The sequence below is a fragment of the Ascaphus truei genome, chromosome 5 (assembly GCF_040206685.1).
Source record: "Ascaphus truei isolate aAscTru1 chromosome 5, aAscTru1.hap1, whole genome shotgun sequence".
Taxonomy (NCBI): domain Eukaryota; kingdom Metazoa; phylum Chordata; class Amphibia; order Anura; family Ascaphidae; genus Ascaphus; species Ascaphus truei.
Window position 1 is genome coordinate 912,314 of NC_134487.1, and position 19,013 is coordinate 931,326.

The following is a 19,013-nucleotide window of genomic DNA, read 5'->3' on the forward strand; positions in this document are numbered from 1 at the left end:
GTGACAGTATGACACGGGGAGCGGGGCTGTGCAGGGTGGCACAGTGACCGTATGACACGGGGAGCGGGGCTGTGCAGGGTGGCACAGTGACAGTATGACACGGGGAGCGGGCTGTGCAGGGTGGCACAGTGACAGTATGACACGGGGAGTGGGGCTGTGCAGGGTGGCACAGTGACAGTATGACACAGGGAACGGGGCTATGCAGGGTGACAGTATGACACGGGGAGCGGGGCTGCGCAGGGTGACACAGTGACAGTATGACACAGGGAGCGGGGCTCTGAACTCTGGTCTCAGGCCGGCCCTGCAAGGTTACAGGGTGACATAGGGACACAGATGGGGAGCTCGGTATGGAGCAGTGTGTGTCTCTCAGGCCCCCGCTGTCGACTCTGGTCTGGAGGGCGTATCGGAGGATGTTATGGAACGACTGGCTCACTCAGAACAGCTGGTGATTCAACTGAAGGGGCTGATCCAGCAGAAGGATGCAGAGGTCCAGCAGAAGGATGCAGAGGTCCAGCAGAAGGATGCAGAGGTCCAGCAGAGGGATGCACAGCTAAAGGTGCAGCAGTGTGTGTGAAACCCTTTGATCCAGCTCTGTGTGCTTCTGGCAGATTTATTTGTTCTGTTGGTTTATCTCCATCATTTTTTGTTAATGTTGATACTGATTTGACTGATATTATTGGTGTTTGGGAGGTGTCCGCGGGTTTGTTGATTGGGATAATCGTCCCCTCTATAATGATGTTTGGGGGGGAGGGGTGGGGGGATCTCTCGGTTTGTAGAATGGATAATCGTCCCCTCTGTAATGATGTTTGAGGGGGGGGGGGATCTCTGGGTTTGTAGAATGGATAATCAGCCTCTCTGTAATGGTGTTTGGTGGGGGGGGGGAGCGATTGGATAATCTGCCTCTCTGTAATGGTGTTTGGGGGGGATCCGCAGGTTTGTAGATTGGATAATCGGCCTGTCACGGTAGACCAGGACTTTTAACACCATTTATATTTAAGGGATCAGTCACAGGGCAAAACACATTAATGAAATAAATAAGGTTTATTTTTGATAAGACCTCGGAAACACACGAATTAAAAAATATACACACGGGGGCCTGGGGAATGAGATCTACCTTTCCTAGGTGCAGGGACCGACTTCAAATGGGTTCCCCCTGTCCGCTTCTCTGCTTCAGGATATCAGAGTGCTGCACACAGCAGACACTCTTGACAGGAATCTCCAGCTGGTCACTGTCCAACTCCACACTCCTTCCCAGAGGTGTACTTCTTCTTTCTGATGGAACTGAGGGAATCTCCACACTCCTTCCAGAGTTTCTCTCCCTCTGAAGGATAACTCCTGCTCTGACCTGCAGTGTTCCTTTTATACCTCTTGCTGGCTATGCTTTAACCTTGAACAATGTAGCCAGCCAAGAGAAACAGTGCCTGGGTCTCAGACCTGATAACTGATTCATTTAACTAATCCCCCACATTTGTTCTGATCTATTTCTATGGAGAGCTTCAACTGAGTGAATTACTTAGTCTTTCTCCCTAGAAATAACAATAACAGTGGAATATCTAATTTACTTTCTTGCATGTTAATTCCATCACTACACAATACCAACTACTGTATCTAATCTGGGAGGAACTGCTAACCCACGTATAAATGCAGACATAGGGTACTTATGTAAAAGACAGGACTTCGCATTACACACAGCTAGCCCAAATCCCATCAAAGAACAATGTTGATTGGGGAAAGGATTGTTACAGGAATGCAGAATACATGCTTTGAAATACATTCTTACAGACATGGTGCATTATACATTCCCAGTTCTCCCTCTGATATTAAATTACATTTGGGTGAAATAAGCCTTACATAGCTGGCCAAGTTACATGGATTTAGGGGTAAATAGCTGGGATTTCTCCCCACTAGGTCAGCCAGCGACCCCTACCATCAAAACGGCCCCTCTGTAATGGTGTTTGGGGGGATCCCGGGGTTTGTAGATTGGGATAATCGGCCCCTCTGTAATGGTGTTTGGGGGGATATCCGGGTTTGTAGATTGGGATAATCGGCCCCTCTGTAATGGTGTTTGGGGGGGATCCCCGGGTTTGGAGATTGGGATAATCGGCCCCTCTGTAATGGTGTTTGGGGGGATATCCGGGTTTGTAGATTGGATAATCGGCCCCTCTGTAATGGTGTTTGGGGGGATATCCGGGTTTGTAGATTGGATAATCGGCCCCTCTGTAATGGTGTTTGGGGAGGATCCCCGGGTTTGTAGATTGGGATAATCGGCCCCTCTGAAAGGCTGCTGATCAGATCTGGGAGAAAGAGCATTGTACTGTCCAGACTCTACGGCTCAAATACAGTGGGAGGTCTTGAGTGCTCTAGCACGCCCTGCTCTGGCTTTTGTGGCACCAACTTAATCTGTGCACTGGTTGGCCAGCAACCACCCTCCAATGTAAAGGATTGCCACAGAGGGCTCTATAAGAGGCACTGCTGATCAGACCATTTAGAGAGACTAACAGAGGGAGAGACACTCTGGGAAGGAGTGTGAAGCTTCCCTCAGAGGACCACCTGAGAGACAATCTGTGAAGGAGTTTGGATCTTGACTGTGACCAGCTGGAGATACATGTGAGTGGCTGCTGTGTGATCAGCACTCTGATATCTTGGACGAGAAGCGGACAGGTCAAACCTTCTTGAAGCAGCCCCTGCACCTAACGAGGTTAGAGTCTCCTCCCCAGGCCCCTGCACCTAACGAGGTTAGAGTCTGCTCCCCAGGCTCCTGTACCTAGCGAGGCTAGAGTCTCCTCCCCAGGCCCCAGTTGGTATTGTATCATGCTTTGTGTATCTTTGTTTGTCTGCTGGCTGCCAGAATAAACCCCATTTTATTCAACAACTTTGTCCCATCTGGTGCTGGTGATCCCGGTGGTTTCGGTGTAAAAGTACTGATCTCCCGTGACAGTCCCTCTGTAATGGTATTTGGGGGGATCCCGGGGTTTGTAGATTGGGATAATCAGCCCCTCTGTAATTGTGTTTGGGGGGATCTCCGGGTTTGTAGATTGGGATAATCGGCCCCTCTGTAATGGTGTTTGGGGGGATATCTGGGTTTGTAGATTGGGATAATCGGCCCCTCTGTAATGGTGTTTGGGGGGATATCCGGGTTTGTAGATTGGGATAATCGGCCCCTCTGTAATGGTGTTTGGGGGGATATCCGGGTTTGTAGGATTGGGATAATCGGCCCCTCTGTAATGGTGTTTGGGGGGATCTCCGGGTTTGTAGATTGGGATAATCAGCCCCTCTGTAATGTTGTTTGTGGGGATCTCCGGGTTTGTAGATTGGGATAATCAGCCCCTCTGTAATGGTGTTTGTGGGGATCTCCGGGTTTGTAGATTGGGATAATCAGCCCCTCTGTAATGGTGTTTGGGGGGGATCCCCGGGTTTGTAGATTGGGATAATCGGCCCCTCTGTAATGGTGTTTGGAGGGGATCTCCGGGTTTGTAGATTGGGATAATCAGCCCCTCTGTAATGTTGTTTGTGGGGATCTCCGGGTTTGTAGATTGGGATAATCAGCCCCTCTGTAATGGTGTTTGTGGGGATCTCCGGGTTTGTAGATTGGGATAATCAGCCCCTCTGTAATGGTGTTTGTGGGGATCTCCGGGTTTGTAGATTGGGATAATCAGCCCCTCTGTAATGGTGTTTGTGGGGATCTCCGGGTTTGTAGATTGGGATAATCAGCCCCTCTGTAATGGTGTTTGGAGGGGATTCCAGGGTTTGTAGATTGTATAATCGGCCCCTCTGTAATGGTGTTTGGGGGGATATCTGGGTTTGTAGATTGTATAATCGGCCCCTCTGTAATGGTGTTTGTGGGGATCTCCGGGTTTGTAGATTGGGATAATCAGCCCCTCTGTAATGGTATTTGGGGGGATATCTGGGTTTGTAGATTGGATAATCGGCCCCTCTGTAATGGTATTTGGGGGGATATCTGGGTTTGTAGATTGGATAATCGGCCCCTCTGTAATGGTATTTGGGGGGATATCTGGGTTTGTAGATTGGATAATCGGCCCCTCTGTAATGGTATTTGGGGGGATATCTGGGTTTGTAGATTGGATAATCGGCCCCTCTGTAATGGTATTTGGGGGGGGGGGGATCTCTGAGTTTGTACATTTGGGTAATCTGTCCCTCTGTAATGGTGTTTGGGGGGGATCCCCAGATTTGTAGATTGGATAATCGGTCCCTCTGACGTCTCATGGAAATGCTTTTATTGTGCTAGTGGCTGGAGCAGCGTCTGAGCATCTCGTCCTGATGGGGGCGTAATTAGGGGGCGGTGTGTGCAGGCGCTGGGTCCGTGTGGAATTAGGGGGCGGTGTGTGCAGGCGCTGACTCCGTGTGTAATTTCGGGGCGGTGTGTGCAGGCGCTGGGTCCGTGTGTAATTAGGGGGCGGTGTGTGCAGGCGCTGGGTCCGGGTGTGTAATTAGGGGGCGGTGTGTCCAGGCGCTGGGTCCGGGTGTAATTAGGGGGCGGTGTGTGCAGGCGCTGGGTCCGGGTGTAATTAGGGGGCGGTGTGTGCAGGCGCTGGGTCCGTGTGTAATTAGGGGGCGGTGTGTGCAGGCGCTGGGTCCGGGTGTAATTAGGGGGCTGTGTGTGCAGGCGCTGGGTCCGTGTGTAATTAGGGGGCGGTGTGTGCAGGCGCTGGGTCCGTGTGTAATTAGGGGGCGGTGTGTGCAGGCGCTGGGTCCGGGTGTAATTAGGGGGCGGTGTGTGCAGGCGCTGGGTCCGTGTGGAATTAGGGGGCGGTGTGTGCAGGCGCTGGGTCCGTGTGGAATTAGGGGGCGGTGTGTGCAGGCGCTGGGTCCGTGTGTAATTAGGGGGCGGTGTGTGCAGGCGCTGGGTCCGGGTGTAATTAGGGGGCGGTGTGTGCAGGCGCTGGGTCCGGGTGTAATTAGGGGGCGGTGTGTGCAGGCGCTGGGTCCGTGTGTAATTAGGGGGCGGTGTGTGCAGGCGCTGGGTCCGTGTGTAATTAGGGGGCGGTGTGTGCAGGCGCTGGGTCCGTGTGTAATTAGGGGGCGGTGTGTGCAGGCGCTGGCTCCGTGTGTAATTAGGGGGCGGTGTGCGCAGGCGCTGGGTCCGTGTGTAATTAGGGGGCGGTGTGTGGAGGCGCTGGGTCCGGGTGGAATTAGGGGGCGGTGTGTGCAGGCGCTGGGTCCGGGTGGAATTAGGGGGCGGTGTGTGCAGGCGCTGGGTCCGTGTGTAATTAGGGGGCGGTGTGTGCAGGCGCTGGGTCCGTGTGTAATTAGGGGGCGGTGTGTGCAGGCGCTGGCTCCGTGTGTAATTAGGGGGCGGTGTGCGCAGGCGCTGGGTCCGTGTGCAATTAGGGGGCGGTGTGTGCAGGCGCTGGGTCCGGGTGTGTAATTAGGGGGCGGTGTGTGCAGGCGCTGGGTCCGGGTGTGTAATTAGGGGGCGGTGTGTGCAGGCGCTGGGTCCGGGTGTGTAATTAGGGGGCGGTGTGTGCAGGCGCTGGGTCCGGGTGTAATTAGGGGGCGGTGTGTGCAGGCGCTGGGTCCGTGTGTAATTAGGGGGCGGTGTGTGCAGGCGCTGGGTCCGTGTGTAATTAGGGGGCGGTGTGTGGAGGTGCTGGGTCCGGGTGTAATTAGGGGGCGGTGTGTGCAGGCGCTGGGTCCGTGTATAATTTGGGGGCGGTGTGTGCAGGCGCTGGCTCTGTGTGTAATTAGGGGGCGGTGTGTGCAGGCGCTTGGTCCGTGTGTTATTAGGGGGCGGTGTGTGCAGGTGCTGGGTCCGGGTGTAATTAGGGGGCGGTGTGTGCAGGCGCTGGGTCCGGGTGTAATTAGGGGGCGGTGTGTGCAGGCGCTGGGTCCGTGTGTAATTAGGGGGCGGTGTGTGCAGGCGCTGGGTCCGTGTGTAATTAGGGGGCGGTGTGTGCAGGCGCTGGGTCCGTGTGTAATTAGGGGGCGGTGTGTGCAGGCGCTGGGTCCGGGTGTAATTAGGGGGCGGTGTGTGCAGGCGCTGGGTCCGGGTGTAATTAGGGGGAGGTGTGTGCAGGCGCTGGGTCCGGGTGTAATTAGGGGGCGGTGTGTGCAGGCGCTGGGTCCGTGTGTAATTAGGGGGCGGCGTGTGCAGGTGCTGGGTCCGGGTGTAATTAGGGGGCGGTGTGTGCAGGCGCTGGGTCCGGGTGTAATTAGGGGGCGGTGTGTGCAGGCGCTGGGTCCGGGTGTAATTAGGGGGCGGTGTGTGCAGGCGCTGGGTCCGTGTGTAATTAGGGGGAGGTGTGTGCAGGCGCTGGGTCCGGGTGTAATTAGGGGGAGGTGTGTGCAGGCGCTGGGTCCGGGTGTAATTAGGGGGCGGTGTGTGCAGGCGCTGGGTCCGGGTGTAATTAGGGGGCGGTGTGTGCAGGCGCTGGGTCCGGGTGTAATTAGGGGGCGGTGTGTGCAGGCGCTGGGTCCGGGTGTAATTAGGGGGCGGTGTGTGCAGGCGCTGGGTCCGTGTGTAATTAGGGGGCGGTGTGTGCAGGCGCTGGGTCCGTGAGTAATTAGGGGACGGTGTGTGCAGGCGCTGGGTCCGTGTGTAATTAGGGGACGGTGTGTGCAGGCGCTGGGTCCGTGTGTAATTAGGGGGCGGTGTGTGCAGGCGCTGGGTCCGTGTGTAATTAGGGGGCGGTGTGTGCAGGCGCTGGGTCCGTGTGTAATTAGGGGGCGGTGTGTGCAGGCGCTGGGTCCGTGTGTAATTAGGGGGCGGTGTGTGCAGGCGCTGGGTCCGTGTGTAATTAGGGGGCGGTGTGTGCAGGCGCTGGGTCCGTGTGTAATTAGGGGGCGGTGTGTGCAGGCGCTGGGTCCGTATGTAATTAGGGGGCGGTGTGTGCAGGCGCTGGGTCCGTGTGTAATTAGGGGGCGGTGTGTGCAGGCGCTGGCTCCGTGTGTAATTAGGGGGCGGTGTGTGCAGGCGCTGGGTCCGGGTGTAATTAGGGGGCGGTGTGTGCAGGCGCTGGGTCCGGGTGTAATTAGGGGGCGGTGTGTGCAGGCGCTGGGTCCGTGTGTAATTAGGGGGCGGTGTGTGCAGGCGCTGGGTCCGGGTGTAATTAGGGGGCTGTGTGTGCAGGCCCTGGTTCCGGGTGTAATTAGGGGGCGGTGTGTGCAGGTGCTGGGTCCGTGTGTAATTAGGGGGCGGTGTGTGCAGGCGCTGGGTCCGTGTGTGTAATTAGGGGGCGGTGTGTGCAGGTGCTGGGTCCGTGTGTAATTAGGGGGCGGTGTGTGCAGGCGCTGGGTCCGTGTGTAATTAGGGGGCGGTGTGTGCAGGCGCTGGGTCCGTGTGTAATTAGGGGGCGGTGTGTGCAGGCGCTGGGTCCGGGTGTAATTAGGGGGCGGTGTGTGCAGGCGCTGGGTCAGTGTGTAATTAGGGGGCGGTGTGTGCAGGCGCTGGGTCCGTGTGGAATTAGGGGGCGGTGTGTGCAGGCGCTGGGTCCGTGTGGAATTAGGGGGCGGTGTGTGCAGGCGCTGGGTCCGTGTGTAATTAGGGGGCGGTGTGTGCAGGCGCTGGGTCCGGGTGTAATTAGGGGGCGGTGTGTGCAGGCGCTGGCTCCGGGTGTAATTAGGGGGCGGTGTGTGCAGGCGCTGGGTCCGGGTGTAATTAGGGGGCGGTGTGTGCAGGCGCTGGCTCCGGGTGTAATTAGGGGGCGGTGTGTGCAGGCGCTGGCTCCGGGTGTAATTAGGGGGCGGTGTGTGCAGGCGCTGGGTCCGTGTGTAATTAGGGGGCGGTGTGTGCAGGCGCTGGGTCCGGGTGTAATTAGGGGGCGGTGTGTGCAGGCGCTGGGTCCGGGTGTAATTAGGGGGCGGTGTGTGCAGGCGCTGGGTCCGGGTGTAATTAGGGGGCGGTGTGTGCAGGCGCTGGGTCCGGGTGTAATTAGGGGGCGGTGTGTGCAGGCGCTGGGTCCGTGTGTAATTAGGGGGCGGTGTGTGCAGGCGTGGGTCCGTGTGTAATTAGGGGGCGGTGTGTGCAGGCGCTGGGTCCGGGTGTAATTAGGGGGCGGTGTGTGCAGGCGCTGGGTCCGGGTGTAATTAGGGGGCGGTGTGTGCAGGCGCTGGGTCCGTGTGTAATTAGGGGGCGGTGTGTGCAGGCGCTGGGTCCGGGTGTAATTAGGGGGCGGTGTGTGCAGGCGCTGGGTCCGTGTGGAATTAGGGGGCGGTGTGTGCAGGCGCTGGGTCCGTGTGGAATTAGGGGGCGGTGTGTGCAGGCGCTGGGTCCGTGTGTAATTAGGGGGCGGTGTGTGCAGGCGCTGGGTCCGGGTGTAATTAGGGGGCGGTGTGTGCAGGCGCTGGCTCCGGGTGTAATTAGGGGGCGGTGTGTGCAGGCGCTGGGTCCGGGTGTAATTAGGGGGCGGTGTGTGCAGGCGCTGGCTCCGGGTGTAATTAGGGGGCGGTGTGTGCAGGCGCTGGCTCCGGGTGTAATTAGGGGGCGGTGTGTGCAGGCGCTGGGTCCGTGTGTAATTAGGGGGCGGTGTGTGCAGGCGCTGGGTCCGGGTGTAATTAGGGGGCGGTGTGTGCAGGCGCTGGGTCCGGGTGTAATTAGGGGGCGGTGTGTGCAGGCGCTGGGTCCGGGTGTAATTAGGGGGCGGTGTGTGCAGGCGCTGGGTCCGGGTGTAATTAGGGGGCGGTGTGTGCAGGCGCTGGGTCCGTGTGTAATTAGGGGGCGGTGTGTGCAGGCGTGGGTCCGTGTGTAATTAGGGGGCGGTGTGTGCAGGCGCTGGGTCTGGGTGTAATTAGGGGGCGGTGTGTGCAGGCGCTGGGTCCGGGTGTAATTAGGGGGCGGTGTGTGCAGGCGCTGGGTCCGTGTGTAATTAGGGGGCGGTGTGTGCAGGCGCTGGGTCCGGGTGTAATTAGGGTGCGGTGTGCGCAGGCGCTGGGTCCGGGTGTAATTAGGGGGCTGTGTGTGCAGGCGCTGGGTCCGTGTGTAATTAGGGGGCGGTGTGTGCAGGCGCTGGGTCCGGGTGTAATTAGGGGGCTGTGTGTGCAGGCGCTGGGTCCGGGTGTAATTAGGGGGCTGTGTGTGCAGGCGCTGGGTCCGGGTGTAATTAGGGGGCGGTGTGTGCAGGCGCTGGGTCCGGGTGTAATTAGGGGGCGGTGTGTGCAGGCGCTGGGTCCGGGTGTAATTAGGGGGCGGTGTGTGCAGGTGCTGGGTCCGTGTGTAATTAGGGGGCGGTGTGTGCAGGCGCTGGGTCCGGGTGTAATTAGGGGGCGGTGTGTGCAGGCGCTGGGTCTGGGTGTAATTAGGGGGCGGTGTGTGCAGGCGCTGGGTCCGGGTGTGTAATTAGGGGGCGGTGTGTGCAGGCGCTGGGTCCGGGTGTGTAATTAGGGGGCGGTGTGTGCAGATGCTGGGTCCGTGTGTAATTAGGGGGCTGTGTGTGCAGGCGCTGGGTCCGGGTGTAATTAGGGGGCTGTGTGTGCAGGCGCTGGGTCCGGGTGTAATTAGGGGGCGGTGTGTGCAGGCGCTGGGTCCGTGTGTAATTAGGGGGCGGTGTGTGCAGGCGCTGGGTCCGTGTGTAATTAGGGGGCGGTGTGTGCAGGTGCTGGGTCCGTGTGTAATTAGGGGGCGGTGTGTGCAGGCGCTGGGTCCGTGTGTAATTAGGGGGCGGTGTGCGCAGGCGCTGGGTCCGTATGTAATTAGGGGGCGGTGTGCGCAGGCGCTGGGTCCGTGTGTAATTAGGGGGCGGTGTGTGCAGGCGCTGGGTCTGTGTGTAATTAGGGGGCGGTGTGTGCAGGCGCTGGGTCCGTGTGTAATTAGGGGGCGGTGTGTGCAGGCGCTGGGTCCGGGTGTAATTAGGGGGCGGTGTGTGCAGGCGCTGGGTCCGTGTGTAATTAGGGGGCGGTGTGTGCAGGCGCTGGGTCCGTGTGTAATTAGGGGGCGGTGTGTGCAGGCGCTGGCTCCGGGTGTAATTAGGGGGCGGTGTGTGCAGGCGCTGGGTCCGGGTGTAATTAGGGGGCGGTGTGTGCAGGCGCTGGGTCCGGGTGTAATTAGGGGGCGGTGTGTGCAGGCGCTGGGTCCGTGTGTAATTAGGGGGCGGTGTGTGCAGGCGCTGGGTCCGTGTGTAATTAGGGGGCGGTGTGTGCAGGCGCTGGGTCCGGGTGTAATTATGGGGCGGTGTGTGCAGGCGCTGGGTCCGGGTGTAATTAGGGGGCGGTGTGTGCAGGCGCTGGGTCCGGGTGTAATTAGCTGGCGGTGTGTGCAGGCGCTGGGTCTGTGTGTAATTAGGGGGCTGTGTGTGCAGGCGCTGGGTCCGTGTGTAATTAGGGGGCGGTGTGTGCAGGCGCTGGGTCCGGGTGTAATTAGGGGGAGGTGTGTGCAGGCGCTGGGTCCGTGTGTAATTAGGGGGCGGTGTGTGCAGGTGCTGGGTCCGTGTGTAATTAGGGGGTGGTGTGTGCAGGCGCGGGGTCCGTGTGTAATTAGGGGGCGGTGTGTGCAGGCGCTGGGTCCGGGTGTAATTAGGGATAATAATATGTAATAATATGTATAATAACATATACAGCTGTATATACTGTCACATCTTTAACGTACATTGAATTACCCTTCCTGGGTATGACGGTGGGTAAGTGCAGTAGGCGGCAGTGTCTGGGTATGATGGGGGGTAAGTGCAGTAGGGGGCATTGTGTGGGTATGATGGTGGGTAAGTGCAGTAGGGGGCAGTATCTGGGTATGATGGTGGATAAGTGCAGTAGGTGGCAGTGTCTGGGTATGATGGTGGGTAAGTGCAGTAGGCGGCAGTGTGTGGGTATGATGGGGGGTAAGTGCAGTAGGGGGGCAGTGTCTGGGTATGATGGTGGGTAAGTGCAGTAGGGGGCAGTGTCTGGGTATGATGGTGGGTAAGTGCAGTAGGCGGCAGTGTGTGGGTATGATGGTGGGTAAGTGCAGTAGGGGGCAGTGTCTGGGTGTGATGGTGGGTAAGTGCAGTAAGGGGCAGTGTCTGGGTATGACGGTGGGTAAGTGCAGTAGGCGGCAGTGTCTGGGTATGATGGTGGGTAAGTGCAGTAGGAGGCAGTGTCTGGGTATGATGGTGGGTAAGTGCAGTAGGGGGCAGTGTCTGGGTATGATGGTGGGTAAGTCCAGTAGGTGGCAGTGTCTGGGTATGATGGTGGGTAAGTGCAGTAGGGCGGCAGTGTCTGGGTATGACGGTGGGTAAGTGCAGTAGGTGGCAGTGTCTGGGTATGACGGTGTGTAAGTGCAGTAGGTGGCAGTGTCTGGGTATGATGGTGGGTAAGTGCAGTAGGGGGCAGTGTCTGGGTATGATGGTGGGTAAGTGCAGTAGGGGGCAGTGTCTGGGTATGATGGTGGGTAAGTGCAGTAGGAGGCAGTGTCTGGGTATGATGGTGGGTAAGTGCAGTAGGGGGCAGTGTCTGGGTATGACGGTGGGTAAGTGCAGTAGGGGGCAGTGTCTGGGTATGATGGTGGGTAAGTGCAGTAGGTGGCAGTGTCTGGGTATGATGTTGGGTAAGTGCAGTAGGCGGCAGTGTCTGGGTATGATGGTGGGTAAGTGCAGTAGGGGGCAGTGTCTGGGTATGATGGTGGGTAAGTGCAGTAGGGGGCAGTGTCTGGGTATGATGGTGGGTAAGTGCAGTAGGGGGCAGTGTCTGGTTGTGATGGTGGGTAAGTGCAGTAGGGGGCAGTGTCTGGGTATGATGGTGGGTAAGTGCGGCAGTGTCTGGGTATGATGGTGGGTAAGTGCGGCAGTGTCTGGGTATGATGGTGGGTAAGTGCAGTAGGCGGCAGTGTCTGGGTATGATGGTGGGTAAGTGCAGTAGGGGGCAGTGTCTGGGTATGATGTGGGTAAGTGCAGTAGGTGGCAGTGTCTGGGTATGATGGTGGGTAAGTGCAGTAGGGGTCAGTGTCTGGGTATGATGGTGGGTAAGTGCGGCAGTGTCTGGGTATGATGGTGGGTAAGTGCAGTAGGTAAGTGCAGTAGGCGGCAGTGTCTGGGTATGATGATGGGTAAGTGCAGTAGGTGGCAGTGTCTGGGTATGATGGTGGGTAAGTGCAGTAGGCGGCAGTGTCTTGGTATGACGGTGGGTAAGGGCAGTAGGTGGCAGTGTCTGGGTATGATGGTGGGTAAGTGCAGTAGGGGGCAGTGTCTGGGTATGATGGTGGGTAAGTGCAGTAGAGGGCAGTGTCTGGGTATGACGGTGGGTAAGTGCAGTAGGTGGCAGTGTCTGGGTATGATGGTGGGTAAGTGCAGTAGGTGGCAGTGTCTGGGTATGATGGTGGGTAAGTGCAGTAGGGTGCAGTGTCTGGGTATGATGGTGGGTAAGTGCAGTAGGGGGCAGTGTCTGGGTATGATGGTGGGTAAGTGCAGTAGGCGGCAGTGTCTGGGTATGATGGTGGGTAAGTACAGTAGGGGGCAGTGTGTGGGTATGATGGGTAAGTGCAGTAGGGGGCAGTGTCTGGGTATGATGGTGGGTAAGTGCAGTAGGTGGCAGTGCCTGGGTATGATGGTGGGTAAGTGCAGTAGGTGGCAGTGTCTGGGTATGATGGTGGGTAAGTGCAGTAGGGGGCAGTGTCTGGGTATGACGGTGGGTAAGTGCAGTAGGGGGCAGTGTCTGGGTATGACGGTGGGTAAGTGCAGTAGGGGGCAGTGTCTGGGTGTGACGGTGGGTAAGTGCAGTAGGGGGCAGTGTCTGGGTGTGATGGTGGGTAAGTGCAGTAGGTGGCAGTGTCTGGGTATGATGGTGGGTAAGTGCAGTAGGTGGCAGTGTGTGGGTGTGATGGTGGGTAAGTGCAGTAGGCGGCAGTGTCTGGGTATGATGATGGGTAAGTGCAGTAGGTGGCAGTGTCTGGGTAAGATGGTGGGTAAGTGCAGTAGGGGGCAGTGTCTGGGTATGATGGTGGGTAAGTACAGTAGGGGGCAGTGTGTGGGTATGATGATGGGTAAGTGCAGTAGGGGGCAGTGTCTGGGTATGATGGTGGGTAAGTACAGTAGGGGGCAATGTGTGGGTATGATGATGGGTAAGTGCAGTAGGGGGCAGTGTCTGGGTATGATGTTGGGTAAGTGCAGTAGGGGGCAGTGTCTGGGTATGATGGTGGGTAAGTGCAGTAGGGGGCAGTGTCTGGGTATGATGGTGGGTAAGTGCAGTAGGTGGCAGTGTCTGGGTATGATGGTGGGTAAGTGCAGTAGGTGGCAGTGTGTGGGTATGATGTGGGTAAGTGCAGTAGGTGGCAGTGTCTGGGTATGATGGTGGGTAAGTACAGTAGGGGGCAGTGTGTGGGTATGATGATGGGTAAGTGCAGTAGGGGGCAGCGTCTGGGTATGATGGTGGGTAAGTGCAGTAGGGGGCAGTGTCTGGGTATGATGGTGGGTAAGTGCGGCAGTGTCTGGGTATGATGGTGGGTAAGTGCGGCAGTGTCTGGTTATGATGGTGGGTAAGTGCAGTAGGCGGCAGTGTCTGGGTATGATGGTGGGTAAGTGCAGTAGGGGGCAGTGTCTGGGTATGATGGTGGGTAAGTGCAGTAGGGGGCAGTGTCTGGGTATGATGGTGGGTAAGTGCAGTAGGGGGCAGTGTCTGGGTATGACGGTGGGTAAGTGCAGTAGGTGGCAGTGTCTGGGTATGATGGTGGGTAAGTGCAGTAGGTGGCAGTGTCTGGGTATGATGGTGTGTAAGTGCATTAGGTGGCAGTGTCTGGGTATGATGGTGGGTAAGTGCAGTAGGCGGCAGTTTCTGGGTATGATGTTGGGTAAGTGCAGTAGGGGGCAGTGTCTGGGTATGATGGTGGGTAAGTGCAGTAGGGGGCAGTGTCTGGGTATGATGGTGGGTAAGTGCAGTAGGCGGCAGTGTCTGGGTATGATGGTGGGTAAGTACAGTAGGGGGCAGTGTGTGGGTATGATGATGGGTAAGTGCAGTAGGGGGCAGTGTCTGGGTATGATGGTGGGTAAGTGCAGTAGGGGGCAGTGTCTGGGTATGACGGTGGGTAAGTGGAGTAGGTGGCAGTGTCTGGGTATGATGGTGGGTAAGTACAGTAGGGGGCAGTGTGTGGGTATGATGATGGGTAAGTGCAGTAGGGGGCAGTGTCTGGGTATGATGGTGGGTAAGTACAGTAGGGGGCAGTGTGTGGGTATGATGATGGGTAAGTGCAGTAGGGGGCAGTGTCTGGGTATGATGGTGGGTAAGTGCAGTAGGGGGCAGTGTCTGGGTATGATGGTGGGTAAGTGCAGTGGGTAAGTGCAGTAGGCGGCAGTGTCTGGGTATGATAGTGGGTAAGTGCAGTAGGTGGCAGTGTCTGGGTATGATGGTGGGTAAGTGCAGTAGGTGGCAGTGTGTGGGTATGATGATGGGTAAGTGCAGTAGGTGGCAGTGTCTGGGTATGATGGTGGGTAAGTACAGTAGGGGGCAGTGTGTGGGTATGATGATGGGTAAGTGCAGTAGGGGGCAGTGTCTGGGTATGATGGTGGGTAAGTGCAGTAGGGGGCAGTGTCTGGATATGACGGTGGGTAAGTGCAGTAGGTGGCAGTGTCTGGGTATGATGGTGGGTAAGTGCAGTGGGTAAGTGCAGTAGGGGGCAGTGTCTGGGTATGATGGTGGGTAAGTGCAGTAGGTGGCAGTGTCTGGGTATGATGGTGGGTAAGTGCAGTAGGTGGCAGTGTCTGGGTATGATGGTGAGTAAGTGCAGTGGGTAAGTGCAGTAGGCGGCAGTGTCTGGGTATGATGGTGGGTAAGTGCAGTAGGTGGCAGTGTCTGGGTATGATGGTGGGTAAGTGCAGTAGGGGGCAGTGTCTGTGTATGATGGTGGGTAAGAGCAGTAGGGGGCAGTGTCTGGGTATGATGGTGGGTAAGTGCAGTAGGTGGCAGTGTCTGGGTATGACGGTGGGTAAGTGCAGTAGGGGGCAGTGTCTGGGTATGATGGTGGGTAAGTGCAGTAGGGGGCAGTGTCTGGGTATGACGGTGGGTTAGTGCAGTAGGTGGCAGTGTCTTGGTATGATGGTGGGTAAGTGCAGTAGGGGGCAGTGTCTGGTTGTGATGGTGCGTTAGTGCAGTAGGCGGCAGTGTCTGGGTATGACGGTGGGTAAGTGCAGTAGGCGGCAGTGTCTGGGTATGATGGTGGGTAAGTGCAGTAGGTGGCAGTGTCTGGGTATGACGGTGGGTAAGTGCAGTAGGGGGCAGTGTCTGGGTATGATGGTGGGTAAGTGCAGTAGGGGGCAGTGTCTGGGTATGACGGTGGGTTAGTGCAGTAGGTGGCAGTGTCTTGGTATGATGGTGGGTAAGTGCAGTAGGGGGCAGTGTCTGGTTGTGATGGTGCGTTAGTGCAGTAGGCGGCAGTGTCTGGGTATGACGGTGGGTAAGTGCAGTAGGCGGCAGTGTCTGGGTATGATGGTGGGTAAGTACAGTAGGGGGCAGTGTCTGGGTATGATGGTGGGTAAGTGCAGTAGGTGGCAGTGTCTGGGTATAATGGTGAGTAAGTGCAGTAGGTGGCAGTGTCTGGGTATGATGGTGGGTAAGTGCAGTAGGCGGCAGTGTCTGGGTATGATGGTGGGTATGTGCAGTAGGGGGCAGTGTCTGGGTATGACGGTGGGTAAGTGCAGTAGGCGGCAGTGTCTGGGTATGATGGTGGGTAAGAGCAGTAGGTGGCAGTGTCTGGGTATGATGGTGGGTAAGTGCAGTAGGGGGCAGTGTCTGGGTATGATGGTGGGTAAGTGCAGTAGGTGGCAGTGTCTGGGTATGATGGTGGGTAAGTGCAGTAGGGGGCAGTGTCTGGGTATGATGGTGGGTAAGTGGAGTAGGGGGCAGTGTCTGGGTATGATGGTGGGTAAGTGCAGTAGGGGGCAGTGTCTGGGTATGATGGTGGGTAAGTGCAGTAGGGGGCAGTGTCTGGGTATGACGGTGGGTAAGTGCAGTAGGGGGCAGTGTCTGGGTATGATGGTGGGTAAGTGCAGTAGGGGGCAGGGTCTGGGTATGATGGTGGGTAAGTGCAGTAGGCGGCAGTGTCTGGGTATGATGGTGGGTAAGTGCAGTAGGCGGCAGTGTCTGGGTATGATGGTGGGTAAGTGCAGTAGGCGGCAGTGTCTGGGTATGACGGTGGGTAAGTGCAGTATGGGGCAGTGCCTGGGTATGACGGTGGGTAAGTGCTGTAGGGGGCAGTGTCTGGGTATGATGGTGGGTAAGTGCAGTAGGGGGCAGTGTCTGGGTATGATGGTGGGTAAGTGCAGTAGGGGGCAGTGTCCGGGTATGATGGTGGGTATGTACAGTAGGGAGCAGTGTCTGGGTGTGATGGTGGGTAAGTGCAGTAGGCGGCAGTGTCTGGGTATGATGGTGTGTAAGTGCAGTAGGCGGCAGTATCTGGGTATGATGGTGGGTAAGTGCAGTAGGGTGCAGTGTCTGGGTATGATGGTGGGTAAGTGCAGTAGGGGGCAGTGTCTGGGTATGATGGTGGGTAAGTGCAGTAGGGGGCAGTGTCTGGGTATGATTTTGGGTAAGTGCAGTAGGGGGCAGTGTCTGGGTATGATGGTGGGTAAATGCAGTAGGGGGCAGTGTCTGGGTATGATGGTGGGTAAGTGCAGTAGGGGGCAGTGTCTGGGTATGATGGTGGATAAGTGCGGCAGTGTCTGGGTATGATGGTGGGTAAGTGCAGTAGGGGGCAGTGTCTGGGTATGATGGTGGGTAAGTGCGGCAGTGTCTGGGTATGATGGTGGGTAAGTGCAGTAGGGGGCAGTGTCTGGGTATGATGGTGGGTAAGTGCAGTAGGTGGCAGTGTCTTGGTATGATGGTGGGTAAGTGCAGTAGGGGGCAGTGTCTGGGTATGATGGTGGGTAAGTGCAGAAGTAGGGGGCAGTGTCTGGGTATGATGGTGGGTAAGTGCAGTAGGGGACAGTGTCTGGGTATGATGGTGGGTAAGTGCAGTAGGGGGCAGTGTCTGGGTATGACGGTGGGTAAGTGCAGTAGGCGGCAGTGTCTGGGTATGATGGTGGGTAAGTGCAGTAGGGGGCAGTGTCTGGGTATGACGGTGGGTAAGTGCAGTAGGGGGCAGTGTCTGGGTATGATGGTGGGTAAGTGCAGTAGAGGGCAGTGTGTGGGTATGATGGTGGGTAAGTGCAGTAGGCGGCAGTGTCTGGGTATGATGGTGGGTAAGTGCAGTAGGGGGCAGTGTCTGGGTATGACGGTGGGTAAGTGCAGTAGGGGGCAGTGTCTGGGTATGATGGTGGGTAAGTGCAGTAGAGGGCAGTGTCTGGGTATGATGGTGGGTAAGTGCAGTAGGGGGCAGTGTATGGGTATGATGGTGGGTAAGTGCAGTAGGCGGCAGTGTCTGGGTATGATGGTGGGTAAGTGCAGTAGGGGGCAGTGTCTGGGTATGATGGTGGGTAAGTGCAGTAGGCGGCAGTGTCTGGGTGTGATGGTGGGTAAGTGCAGTAGGGGGCAGTGTCTGGGTGTGATGGTGGGTAAGTGCAGTAGGGGGCAGTGTCTGGGTATGATGGTGGGTAAGTGCAGTAGGTGGCAGTGTCTGGGTATGATGGTGGGTAAGTGCAGTAGGTGGCAGTGTCTGGGTATGATGGTGGGTAAGTGCAGTAGGTGGCAGTGTCTGGGTATGATGGTGGGTAAGTGCAGTAGGTGGCAGTGTCTGGGTGTGATGGTGGGTAAGTGCAGTAGGTGGCAGTGTCTGGGTATGATGGTGGGTAAGTGCGGCAGTGTCTGGGTATGATGGTGGGTAAGTGCAGTAGGGGGCAGTGTCTGGGTATGATGGTGGGTAAGTGCAGTAGGCGGCAGTGTCTGGGTATGATGGTGGGTAAGTGCAGTGGGTAAGTGCAGTAGGTAAGTGCAGTAGGTGGCAGTGTCTGGGTATGACGGTGGGTAAGTGCAGTAGGTGGCAGTGTCTGGGTATGATGGTGGGTAAGTGCAGTAGGTGGCAGTGTCTGGGTATGATGGTGGATAAGTGCGGCAGTGTCTGGGTATGATGGTGGGTAAGTGCAGTAGGTGGCAGTGTCTGGGTATGATGGTGGGTAAGTGCAGTAGGGGGCAGTGTCTGGGTATGATGGTGGGTAAGTGCAGTAGGGGGCAGTGTCTGGGTATGATGGTGGGTAAGTGCAGTAGGGGGCAGTGTCTGGGTATGATGGTGGGTAAGTGCAGTAGGGGGCAGTGTCTGGGTATGATGGTGGGTAAGTGCAGTAGGGGGCAGTGTCTGGGTATGATGGTGGGTAAGTGCAGTAGGTGGCAGTGTCTGGGTATGATGGTGGGTAAGTGCAGTAGGGGGCAGTGTCTGGGTATGATGGTGGGTAAGTGCAGTAGGTGGCAGTGTCTGGGTATGATGGTGGGTAAGTGCAGTAGGGGGCAGTGTCTGGGTATGATGGTGGGTAAGTGCTGCAGTAGGGGGCAGTGTCTGGGTATGACGGTGGGTATGTGCAGTAGGGGGCAGTGTCTGGGTATGATGGTGGGTAAGTGCAGTAGGGGGCAGTGTCTGGGTATGATGGTGGGTAAGTGCGGCAGTGTCTGGGTATGATGGTGGGTAAGTGCAGTAGGGGGCAGTGTCTGGGTATGATGGTGGGTAAGTGCAGTAGGTGGCAGTGTCTGGGTATGATGGTGGGTAAGTGCAGTAGGGGGCAGTGTCTGGGTATGATGGTGGGTAAGTGCTGCAGTAGGGGGCAGTGTCTGGGTATGACGGTGGGTAAGTGCAGTAGGGGGCAGTGTCTGGGTATGATGGTGGGTAAGTGCAGTAGTGGGCAGTGTCTGGGTATGATGGTGGGTAAGTGCGTAGGTGGCAGTGTCTGGGTATGATGGTGAGTAAGTGCAGTGGGTAAGTGCAGTAGGCGGCAGTGCCTGGGTATGATGGTGGGTAAGAGCAGTAGGTGGCAGTGTCTGGGTATGATGGTGGGTAAGTGCAGTATGTGGCAGTGTCTGGGTATGATGGTGAGTAAGTGCAGTAGGGGGCAGTGTCTGGGTATGATGGTGGGTAAGTGCAGTAGGCGGCAGTGTCTGGGTATGATGGTGGGTAAGTGCAGTAGGAGGCAGTGTCTGGGTATGATGGTGGGTAAGTACAGTAGGGGGCAGTGTCTGGGTATGAT

At 57.1% G+C, this 19,013-nt stretch overlaps 1 protein-coding gene across 4 annotated transcripts in view; it reads left to right on the forward strand.

Annotated features, from left to right (window-relative positions):
* The first annotated feature begins 342 nt into the window (after positions 1 to 342).
* Positions 343 to 19,013, forward strand: part of GOLGB1 (golgin B1) — a 177,638-nt gene continuing 158,967 nt past the window's right edge. For all 4 annotated transcript variants that reach the window (XM_075599229.1, XM_075599230.1, XM_075599231.1 and 1 more), the window contains exon 1: positions 343 to 556. In XM_075599229.1, the coding sequence (XP_075455344.1) occupies positions 416 to 556 (141 nt within the window). In that variant the 5' untranslated portion in view covers positions 343 to 415. The remainder of the gene's footprint in view (positions 557 to 19,013) is intronic.